The sequence below is a fragment of the Stomoxys calcitrans genome, chromosome 2 (assembly GCF_963082655.1).
Source record: "Stomoxys calcitrans chromosome 2, idStoCalc2.1, whole genome shotgun sequence".
NCBI lineage: Eukaryota > Metazoa > Arthropoda > Insecta > Diptera > Muscidae > Stomoxys > Stomoxys calcitrans.
In genome coordinates this window covers 237,881,392-237,894,007 of record NC_081553.1, presented here as the reverse complement: position 1 = coordinate 237,894,007, position 12,616 = coordinate 237,881,392, and the positions used below count along the sequence as shown (strand labels likewise).

Below are 12,616 nucleotides of genomic sequence, written 5' to 3'. Positions count from 1 at the left end.
AGACGTACGGGCTGCAATGCCGTTACTGCAAACGAAACAGATCATATATGTGGGAGCTATAGCAAAATTTGGTCCGATTTCAAAAAAGAAACACCCATATTGGCTCATTTACTTTTCCTTCTTCTGGGTATTGCAATAAAATGCATTATTTTATAGTACCGTGTACCACATTAGTGGTATATGACATATATAGAAGGGAGAGATAGTTCAACAACCGAAATGCAATAACAAATATATGTATAAACGAGTCTTGTGATATCTGTCTCACTAGGATGTGCTTTTTCTGTACAGGCAAATCATTTTCTTAATCCGTGTATAATAAAAACCGGATTCTAGTGCCAAGCTAATAAGTAGGAGTGGCTTAGATCCGCTCTCACTAGAAACAACAAAAGGTGTTGCCCATCCTGCGTCACACTTTTCATAGTCGGCTATAAACAGATAATATTTTGTAATTGAGGAAAATTTTGTTGCTTTGCTGCTCCCTTTGACATTTACGTACATTTTCTCCTACAATAAGTTGCTTTGTTGTGGGTTGTTACGATTCATGATAGTTGTCGTCCGAGTCCGTATTATATTATGCATAACTTTTCTCTCGTACATTGCATGAAAAAAGTAATGAGCGACGTCCGCTTTATGACTTGGTCCGAACGGGGTGCTGATGGAGGAATGTTTCACATGGCTTAATCACACACAAATATCGCCAGCACTACTGAAGTGATAATCACTGTTAAAAAAAGTTATTGAAAATCTCGCCAAGAGTTACCGACATAGCACTGTGCGCAAAATGACCGATCTAGCTTCTCAGAACTCAATTTTCGACTTGTTTAATATCGGGGAAAATGGTTTCTCAGTCGATCACTAACATGCCGCTGGCCTTTCATGTGGATCCTATATTGGCGGTTATGGTCCAGTCTCAGGACTCATCCTACTGATGAGTCCGGTTGTGGTGCCACATGAATTCGCGATCTAGGAAATCAGTCAGCAACAGCCTAACTTTAAAAAAAAGGTTTTTTTGTTTTTCTATTTGTAATAGAAACAGAGAACCCTTCGGTTTGTAGCTGGTCCAACGTCCGATTGTATGAATTATTCCAATACCGAATAAATGTAGAGCAAACCGTGCAAAAACAAGAAATACAAAAAAAAGTAAGTTTTTTTTGTTTTGGTTATTATTGTAGCTTTCTTTATTCTCTACCGAAAGCAAACATTAGCAAAACAAACTAAAACAAAAAAAAAATCGGTACAAATGTTTGCTATTAAAACCTAATATATTGTAATACAAAAAGAAACAAGTAAGAGCGTGCTAAGTTCGGTCGGGCCGAATCTTATATACCCTCCACCATTGATCGCATTTGTCGAGTTCTATGCGCGGTATCTCTTTTTAGACAAACATAGAATATTGAATAAGAACTGTTATCCTATTGGAGCTATATCAAGTTATAGTCCGATTCGGACCATAAATGAATGCTGATTGACATTGTAGAAGTCATTGTGTAAAATTTTAGTTCATTAGGATAAGAATTGCGCCTTGTAGGGGCTCAAGAAGCAAAATCGGGAGATAGGTTTATATAGGAGCTGTATCAAGCTATTGATCGATTCAGACCATACTAGACACGTATGTTGAAGGTCATGGGAGAAGCCCTTGTACAAAATTTCAGCCAAATCGGATGAGAATTGCGCCCTCTAGAGGTTCAAGAAGTCAAGATCCCAGATCGGTTTTTATGGCAGCTATATCAGGTTCTATATCGATTTACGCCATACTTAGCACAGTTATTGGAAGTCATAACAAAACAGCTCATGCAAAATTTCATCCAAATCGGATGAGAATTGCTCCCTCAATTGGCTCAAGAAGTCAAGATCCAAGATCGGTTTATATGACAGCTATACCAGATTATGAACCGATTTGAATCATACTTAGCACAGTTGTTGAAAGTAACACCAAAACACTACGTGCAAAATTTTAGTTAAATCGGACGATAATTGCGCCCTCTAGAGGCTCATGAAATCAAGACCCCAGATCGGTTTATATGACAGCTATACCAGATTATGAACCAATTTGAAAAATACTTGGGACAATTGTTCGATATCATAACAAAATACGTCGTGCAAAATTTCATTCCCATCGGATAAGAATTGCGCACACTAGAGGCTGAAGAAGTCAAGACCCAAGATCGGTTTATATGGCAGCTATATAAGGTTATGAACCGATTTGAGCCATACTTGGCACAATTGTTGGATATCATAACAAAATACGTCGTGCAAATGCGCACTCTAGAGGCTCAAGAAGTCAAGACCCAAGATCGGTTTATATGGCAGATATATCAGGTTATGGGCCGATTTAAACCATACTTGTCACAATTGTTGGATATCATAACAAAATACGTCGTGCAAAATTTCATTCCAATCGGATAAGATTTGCACCTTCTAGAGGCTCAAGAAGTCAAGACCCAAGATATGGCCCATTTACAATACCAACCGACCTGCACTAATAAGAAGTATTTGTGCAAAATTTCAAGCGGCTAGCTCTACTCCTTCGGAAGTTAGCGTGCTTTCGACAGACAGACGGACAGACGGACGGACAGACGGACGGACAGACGGACGGACAGACGGACGGACAGACGGACGGACGGACGGACAGACGGACGGACATGGCTAGATCGACATAAAATTTCGCGACGATCAAGAATATATATACTTTATGGGGTCTCAGACGAATATTTCGAGTAGTTACAAACAGAATGACGAAATTAGTATACCCCCCATCCTATAGTGGAGGGTATAAAAATTATTCATTCAATCTAGTTTTTTCAATAAATAATAATCAATAAAAATACATTTTTTAACCAAAAAAAAAAAAAACATACACTTTTTAATTTTTTGACTTCCAAACTGTATATCTTTTAGGTGAATAATTATATTTGAACAATTGTGGACCACAAATGCCTTCGTAAATGGCAAAAAGGAAGATATCGGTCAAAATTGTAAAACAAAATGAAAAGTCGAATATCCCCGAAACCAGTGGAGATATTGGTGGAAATTTACCAAGTATTTTTTTTGTAGGGATTTTTGCGCACTATCCAGCAAAAATTTTGGAAATCAGACCACAAACGAAGATTTGGCAGCCACAACAAATTTTCGAAATACCCAGGTGAGCTACTTTAGTAGCCTGCTAGAGGCGCCTGGATAACCTAGGGCCTTGAAATTTTGCACACCATTGCATATCTCATAAAGATATCTTTACCCGTTCTTCAATTTTACTAGTATATTTTTCTGTTTCTTCGTACTATGCGACATCCAAAGTTTTATGGTATCCAGTTAAGTATTTAAGGTCCTATCATGAAAGTGGTAAACTAAGTATACATTTATATAAAATTTATTACAAAATCACAAACTGAAGCCTACACCACTACTCTGGCTGTGATAAAATGTGTAGTTTGAATCAAAAATTCCCGCTGATTGGGCTTACCTATGTCCGACTGTCCGCATATCCTTTCTGTGCTGATAGTCCGTCTGTAATTTTTTGTAACTTTTGTGTTTTTTTTTTCACTATCAAACATCTTCCGTTTGGTCCATAATTTAACCATGAATCGTATTTCAAACGAATAACGCTAGCACATTATTGAATTGAAACTGCGTGCTCTGTAAAGAAAGTTCAGTGCACTCTACTGCCATTTTACGATGAAGCCCATTTTTGGCTCAATAGGTACGTAAATAAACAGAATTGTCAATTTTTTATGAGGCTATATTAAAGCTCATGTCTACACAGTCAAGCCGGCTTCAATTGCAGCATTGTAAGACATCATTGAAGCATTTATTCGTGACATACCGGCTGAAATGTTGGAAAGAGTATGTCAAAAATGGAAAGTATGGACCATTTGCGGCGCAGTAACGGTCAACATTTGCATGAAAACATCTTCAAATTTTAAATATGTGGACCATATTTTTGTTTTTTTTTTTTTTTTTGAAAAACTTTCCTATAGCTCTTAAAAAAATCACCCTTTACTTTGAAATAAAATTAACTACTCAGTAATTTCTAGAACATAAGCTATGCTAACAAAGAAATCTGTGTCAAAATTTGGTGCAGATCGGTTTAAAATCGAGGTTGTGACCGACCATCTATCATTCTTTGTTTTCGGGCCTGGTCCTGCATACTTAGCTTACATGTCGCTAGAGGCATACCTACAGATTCCAGTATCCCTGGAATGTGGTAGCTCTTTGTCTCGCAAGCTCGTCCGTTTTAAAATTTCCTGGGATACCTCTGTGGCCCGGCGCCCAGAACAGGTGAATTTTGAACTGTTCAGTCATCTCGTTGAAAGATCTGCGATAGTCGAGGGCTGTTTTTGTATTCAGAAATATGTTCTCCAGGGATTTAATGGCAGCCTGGCTGTCTGAGAAGATACAAATGTGAATCGTCTTAAAGAAATTATATCTTAATCATTCCACCGCCTCCTTAATTGCAAGGATCTACGTTTGATACACACTGCAGTGGTCGGGTAACCTTTTCATATGACCATTTCTAGATTTTACGAGTACACCCAAAGCCCACCTGGTCGTTTAGTTTGGAACCACCGGTATAGAAGTCTATGTAACTTCTGTTACCAAGGGGTAATCTTAGATTCAATCGTTCCTATCAGGAATAGCGGTAGAGTACTTTTTATCGAAAAAGCGGCTCAGTTAGGGTGTAATCCACACTGCCTGGAATATCGGATATTGTATCAAGGATAACACAGTGTCCGTAGCCGCCTCATGACCAATGAGAAAGCTCGCTTAACCTCACGGCAGTGGCCGCTGCAATTTGGGTAGCCAACAATGTCCAGAGGCATAAGATGTAGCATTAAATTCAGAGCATCAGATGGTGTCGTCCTCAGTGCGGCTGTGATGCACAAACAAGCCATCCTTTGGATGCGGTTGAGTAGTGAGCAGTAGGTGGACTTTTAAAGCGCCGTCCACCGGACCACAACACCATATAGCATTATAGGTCTGACAACTGCAGTATTTACCCAATCCCCTAATCCCCCAATTTTTGCCAATGGCTCTCTTGCAGGTGTATAGCAGCAAGAGTTGCCTATCTTGCCCTTTCCAAAATGTTTGATTTGAAGTTCAATTTCCTGTCCAACAAAACACCCAGGTAAATGGAACATTCTCTCCTCCCAAGGAGACAGGTTCCACTGTAGGCAACTTGTATCTCCTGCTGAAAAGAACTACTTCTGTCTTGCACGGATTTATACCTAGACCACTATCGGTAGCCCACTTCCCTGTTGCACGTAGAGCAATTGTCACGTCATCAGCATACGCCACAACTTTTACACCTTTTTCTTCTTCTTAATGGCTATATTCCAAAGTGAAGGAGATAGTACACCTCCTTGAGGAGTTCCTCTGCTGACCCATCTTTTTAGATCCACAGATCCCAAGCCTGCCGTAATGCATATTTGTTAACAAAACAATCCAAAATTGTGCCAAATTGTGTGCAGATCGGTTGAAAATTGTAGCTACTACGGCCTTATAAGGGCAATACATATATACAGGGGGGCTATATCCAAATTTGAACCGATTTTTATAAAAATTAATATCGTTGGCAAAATAATTACATGTGCAAAATTTCGTGACGATTGGGCTTCAAACACAACCTGTACCTTGATTACAAGAATACATGAACTTACAGACGGACAGATGGACATGGCTAAATAGAATCAGAAAGTAGTTCCGAGTCGATGGGTATACGTATCAATGGGTCTAGGTCTTCTCCTTCTTAGCGTTGCAAACAAATGCACAAAGTTATAATACCCTGCACCACGGTGGTGGTGTAGGATATAAACGTGTCTTCCCCATAGGGTGGGATGGTCTAATATACATCTTCTTCCCGTTTATACTAATAAGGCCGTAGCCCCTTCTAAACTGCATGTATTTTAATAAAAAAAAAACTGGTAAAATTGTGCTAAGTTCGGCCGGGCCTAATCTTATATACCCTCCACCTGGATCTCATTTGTCACGTTCTTTGTATGATCGGCTTATATGGCAGCTATATCAGGTTATCAACCGCTTTAGACTACACTTGGAACAGCTGTTGAAAGTCATGTCAATTTCAACCAAATTGGATAAGAATTGCGCCCTCTTGAAGCCCAAGAAGTCGAAACGGGAGATCGGTATATATGGCGGCTCCATCAGGTTATGTGTTGATTTGACCGATACAGTTGTAGAAAGTGATACCAAAACACCACCTGCAAAAATTTAGGCAAATCGTATAAGAATTGCGTCCTCTAGAAGCTCAAGAAGTCAAGACCCAAGATCGGTTTATATGGCAGCTATATCAAAACATTGATCCATTTGGCCCATTTACAATCCCAACCGACCTCCACTAATAGTATTTGTGCAAAATTTCAAGCGATTAGTTGTACTCCTTCGAAAGTTAGCTTGCTTTTGACAGACAGACGGACGGACAGAAAGACGAATGGACGGACATGGCTAGATCGCCTTACAACGTCATGAGGATCAAGAAAATATATACCTTATGTGGTCTTAGATGCATATTTCGAGCCGTTACAAATGGAGTGACGAAATTAGCATATCCCCATTCTATGGAGGAGGGTTGGATTCTTTTACTACGCATCTGATCACCACTGCCGAAGTCTCTAGGTTTAGATTTTAATATAGCGTCCATATAATGATAAGTTGTACTCCTTCGAAATTTAGCGTGCTTTTGACAGACAGACGGACGGACAGAAAGACTAATGGACGCTAGATCTATTGTACTTACAACGTCATGAGGATCAAGAATGTATATGCTTTATGGGGTCTTAGCAGGCATATTTCGAGGTGTTTACAAACGGAGTGGGGAAATCAGTATACCCCCCTTTTATGGAGGAGGGTATACAAATTGGTATGGAGACTTTTATTACGCATCTGATCACCACTGCCAAAGTCTCTAGGTTAAGATTTTAATATAGCGTCCATATAATGATATGGCCCAATTTACCCTTATTCGAGCATATTTTTCATGGGAATAAAATTGTGATGAATTTTAATACAAATCAAATTTTAGATTAAGTTAGGGTGACTGGTTAGGGTGAAGACTGGTAGACTGGTTTCGTCGACATTTGGCGCAACATACAAGTCATGAACATTGAAGTTTCCTTCCGTTATAATGTTATCGAAATTTTTCTCTTTGCCTTCGGCGCACCCTAAAGTCAGGAGGCATGTTTTGATTCTTGGCAATTAATCAGAAGAATTTCAATTAAGCGCTTAACAAGTGACAGATGTTCGAGAACACGACTACCCCAGCAGGGAGCTTGTCTGTTTACAATAGATCGAGTCTAGTCAACAACGGCGTTGGTTGGGCATGGACTTGGTTGGACCTTATCTGCGAGGTGAGAATTATTCCCATGCTGAGGTTTGAATTTGGAACAACACTTTAATTAATATTGTGGTCTTATCTTATCTGCTGCTGTACGATTGCGGGCGCTCACAATGGATTGTGTTGGCAGCCATTGCGAGATATGGGTGCAATCAACGAAAACAAAGGCATGCATCATGGGGACCTTAGAGTTTAGCTTTTATTTTATTTCGTTGGCATAGGTAACAGATTTGGATATTTAACAATTCAATAAATAGAAACAGCGATAGCGCTAGGGTTAGGGTTAGAGTTACAGTTAGAGTTAGATTTAAAAAAAAAAAAACAACGTCATTAGTTTAGGAATTTTGCGAGTACATAGAGTGCTGCAAACACTGAGCTGAGAACGGGCAGCGAAGTGGAGGCGGAACTGGCATAGCAGCTAAAAAGGACAAATTATTAGTTGTTTCGAAGGGCAATCGGGTGCAATGGCGAAGAGGTGGATTACTTACTTCATTTGGTTAACTTTAGACACTGTCGTGCTGTTGAAGTTCAAAAGAACTTGGGATGTGGCATTCACCAGTCCATCGACCCAGGTACTGTTAGGACTTTGAGAAGTTGTGAAGATAGCTCCGAAGGAGCTGTTGGCATTGGGTGTGGTATAGCCGCACACAGAGACGTAGGTGTTGTAGTCCGTATCCAAAATAACGTAGGTTGTGTTCACTGAGTTGGTGGAGTTGTAGGTGACATTGAAACCGGTGTTGGCATTGACCATGGTCACATTAAGAGTGGCGCTTTGCTGTTGATTCATGTAAGACGACGTCGTTGAAGACGATGACCAAGTTGTTATGGTCATTTGGGTGTTGTTGTTGGCGTTTTGGGCGTTCACTCGAATACATGCCACATTGGCAGCGGGAGCCCGAACTGCCTCATACCACATGCCGGCAAGCTACATCATTTTCAAAGTCTCTCATGTTAGAACGCTGAAATTCTTCAACTGATTTCATTCTCAGGCATACTTACTCGAGTTGCATTCAAATTCGCCATGCCCTGCACATTTTGGCAGGGATTCTGGGCCTCGGCCCCCAAAACACCCAAAATTGCCACCAGGGCCACACATACAATTTTACTGCTCTGAACCATTGTGAAGACAAGTCGCTAAGGATTCGATGCTGTGATCGCTCGTTGCCGCTAGAAAGGCCCTCGTTGTTTGACTGGTAAAGTCGTACTGAACCTCCTCCAGCGACGTTAATAATAATTTATATCAGCCTTGGTTCCATACTCACTGTTTTGCCCATACCTAGACTGATTTTATCTTACCCCAAGTAGTTTCACAGTGGAGCTTACCACCTGTGTGTGCGTGGAAGACATGAGATAACAGGCCCAAGCATAGCTGCAAGTGAGTGGTAAACAAATTGGCAAAGCTATGAGCACACACTCGCACGGCTGCGGATGAGTAATAGGGAGCCGTGTGCCCATAGCCATTCTATAATTAAAAAATATTTATGATATTAGCCTCTTTGTGGGGGGATTTTTTCTTAATTGAATTTCATACTTTTCGATACGAATGAAATTCGTATCTGTCGCCGTTCAACATACACACAAGTCTCGGAAAATCTAAGCCCCTCCTCTCCCCCAGTTCCGATGGCCGTCGCCTCGTTTTTGAAACACAGAACACTCAGAAATCGATCGCAGTGATTTGTTGTCAATGTGACAAAATGGCCGAATGACTTAATGATTGCGCAAACACTCCAACAATACATTGTCATTTGGCCAATGTAAGTGTTAAGCACCCCACAAGTGTTAACATGGCTCGACCCTACCCACTCACAAACATGCTTGCAGTTGATATCAGGTTGTAATATCACTGTTTCGCCAAAAATTAAGTCAAAGTTAGTGCTAACTAAATTTTCCACTTCATCCTTATCGCTATCGATCTTGGTTCATGTACAATTAGGCGTTAATGGAGGATTAAATTTGAATTAAAGACACTTGTTTGCTTGCCACAAGCGATTACTTGGAGTCGATTGCATTTTACGAATATCTTGGATCACATTTGTTACTAAGGAGCTACGGACTTTTTGTTTTAGTTTTATTTTTTCCATTCTCGGAATCATTGTCTGTCTATCGAAAAGAAAGTTGTTGCAATTGATTGGTTTAGTTGGAAAACTCATCAGCGTTGAAGTTAAATCGAAAGCGTTTTGAACATAACTGCAATATCACCATTCCATCATATTGTGAATAAATATCCTGCGAGCTACGATATTTGAACGAAGTCAGCTATGTAGGTTGATTAATAAACCGACTTTTTCCCAAAAACGCAAACCTTTTTCACAAAACCCTGTTAAGTTGAACTAGGTTAGGTTTAAGTGGCAGTCACTTAGACGTTTTCGCCCCTTGTGATACCACCGACATTTTATGAACGAAATCTAATAAGATTTTCAAAACAAAAACTGGATTAATACAATCCATGGTGGAGAAAATAAATGATCCTTCCAAACTGAAGATAAATCGTTTTTATACCTACCACCGAAGGATGGGGGTATATTCATTTTGTCATTCCGTTTGCAACACATCGAAAAATACATTTCCGAGCATACATGTATATGATTCGTGATCAGCATAAAATTCTAAGACGATCTAGCCATGTCCGTCCGTCTGTCCGTCTGCCTGTTGAACTCACGCTACAGTCTTTAAAAAAAGAGATATTGAGCTAAAACAGATTCTTTTTTGTCCATAAGGAGGTTAAGTTCGAAGATGGGATAAATCGGACTATATCTTGATACAGACCCCATATAGACCAATCCGCCAAATTAAGGGTCTTAGGCCCAAAAAAGCCACATTTTTTATCCGATTTTGCTGAAATTTGGGACAGTGAGTTGTGTTAGACCAGTCGAAATCTTTCTTCAATTTGGCCCAGATCGGTTCAGATTTGGATATAGCTGCCCTATGGACCGATCTCTCGATTTAAGGTCTTGCGGTCATAAAAGGCGCATTTATTGCCCGATTTTGCCAAAATTGGGGACAGTGAGTTGTGTTCGATATAATTCTTCAATTGGCCTAGATTGGTCCATATTTGAATATAGCTGCCATATCGACCGATCTCTCGATTTAAGGCTTTGGGCCCATAAAAGACGCATTTATTGTTCGATGTCTCTGAAATGTAGGACAGTGAGTTGTGTTGCGCCCTTCGACATCCTTCTCCAATTTGGCCTAGATCGGTTCAGATTTGGATATAGCTGGCATATAGACCGATCTCTCGGTTTAAGGCTTTGGGCCCATAAAAGGCGCTTTTATTGTCCAATGTCGCCGAAATTTGGGACAGTGAGTTGCGTTAGGACCTTCGACATCCTTCACCAATTTGGCCCAGATCGGTCCAGATTTGAATATAGCTGGCATATAGACCGATCTCTCGATTTAAGGTATTGGGCCCATAAAAGGCGCATTTATTGTCCGATTTCTCCAAATCGGACCATGTTTCGATAAAGCTTCAATGGGGGCATACGTGATGCCCCGGATTTGGACGAAAGGTTGTTGGCATATCTACTCGATGTGGTGGGTTCCAGGCCGAACTTAACGCCTTTTTACTTGTTACTTGTTTTTGGAATATAAAGGTTAAAAATCAGACGTCTGGCCAATTCCGAACAAAATTGGGGCAAAAGTACAGTTTACAATTTGAGATCCAATTTATATGAAAGCTTCACAAACATATGAAACGAGGTGAACCATACTGAAACGTTTATGGAGGTCATTGCTCTGCAAAATCCAAATATTTTATCAAAATCGGAAAAATAAGCCTTTTATGGAACAAAAACTAAAATTAAGGCAAAAATTGCTATTTTGCCCATGAACATTCCTCTAAAGAACAGGGGCAAAATTCTCACAAATCAATTAGTGCAGTCCGATTCAAGTTCAAGCTCAATGATAAGGGGCCTACTTTTTATAGTCGAATCCGAACGGCGTGCCGCAGTGCGACACCTCTTTGGAGGGAAATTTTATATGGCATAGTACCTCACAAATGTTACCAGCATTAGGAGGGGAAAACCACAGCCAAAAAGCACCATCATCCATTTGACATCTCCTGCTGATGATTTTTCTTGGTCGAAAATGAAACCGCAATACAGGAAACCGTTCAAATGCTTCTAGCAACCACGCACTTTTTGCTGACTTTTAAATGTTTTTTGCTACACTATTCTCTGAATAGAAAGCATTAAACAATGGTCTAAAGCCGGACAATATCCTCCAATTTTTGTAGTGTTTCAAAAAAGTAATAGAGAAAAACATGTGTTTTTAAGTGTTAAAGACGAACATAACATACCACGAAATTACCATCCATAACAGGCAAAAAAAAAAACTTGAACATAAAAGTTCGGCAAAGCCCGGCGAGATTTGCAGTTGGACACTAGGAGTCGGACACCAGCGAGAGCCGTAGCCGTTGTCTAGCATACCAAAAAATGCACAAATAGTATGTGTATACCATGGAAGCAATTGTAGTCGTGTGGAAAACAAATCCATCACTACAACAAAGAGCACATGTCTCTTAGTTATATCGCAAACGCGCTTTTGCGGTTCATTCTATACAAGTACGACGTACAATGTACTATGGTTTAAAGGACCCATTTTAGAAATGGAGTTTGACATATTTTTGCTTAATTTCAATAGAAACCACTTCCAGAAAGAGAAAAACGACGTTTTTTACTAGCACAATGGCCTAAAGCCGGACAATATCATGCAATGGAATCTTTATAAGATTTTAAGACCAAAAAAATTATCAATCAATGATTACAAAATATTTTAATTAAAACTGTTTCATATGTAAGGGGGAAATGTCCTACTGAATGAAATTTTCAGGTATTTTGCTTCCAAATCTATTATCTCAAAAAAAGTAATTACGAAATGCAAAAAGCGGATATAGTACCAGCCTTTGAGGCGAAAATCATTGATTACATAATTTTTCGTTTGTTTTTCATCGAGACGAGCTTAATGATCGAAATTTTTTTTTGCAATGAAAAAGGGAAGCCAAAGATCACAACACACCCACCACTGTGCGATGCATTTCGTCCTTGGTAAGGGGACTTATTCTAACACCCTAGTTGTTGAGGCTTCAGGAGCCATAGGGCAATTGGAAGGTCGTTCTTATATCGAATTCACTGCGAAAACGAATTTACAGCTAACCACTGTGCCACGGTGACCTCTTACAGATTTTTCTTTAATAATACAAAAATTGCTCACTTATTTTCATATTTTATTATCTTATCCCACAACCCGGCAGACCTTAGTGGATTACCGAGG

The 12,616-nt window shown here is 39.8% G+C and overlaps 2 protein-coding genes across 2 annotated transcripts in view; both read right to left on the bottom strand.

The window, feature by feature from the left end:
* The window catches only part of LOC106087812 (uncharacterized), a 29,302-nt gene that overhangs the window by 7,239 nt on the left and 9,447 nt on the right, over positions 1–12,616 (bottom strand). The gene's annotated exons all lie outside the window — the stretch shown is intronic.
* On the bottom strand, positions 7,523–8,606 carry LOC106087751 (uncharacterized). Its single transcript, XM_013252895.2, has 3 exons — positions 8,348–8,606; positions 7,837–8,273; positions 7,523–7,766 (listed from the first exon to the last, which is right to left on the bottom strand). The coding sequence occupies exons 1-3, from the start codon at positions 8,465–8,467 to the stop codon at positions 7,679–7,681; spliced, it is 645 nt and encodes a 214-aa protein (XP_013108349.1). The 5' UTR covers positions 8,468–8,606; the 3' UTR covers positions 7,523–7,678.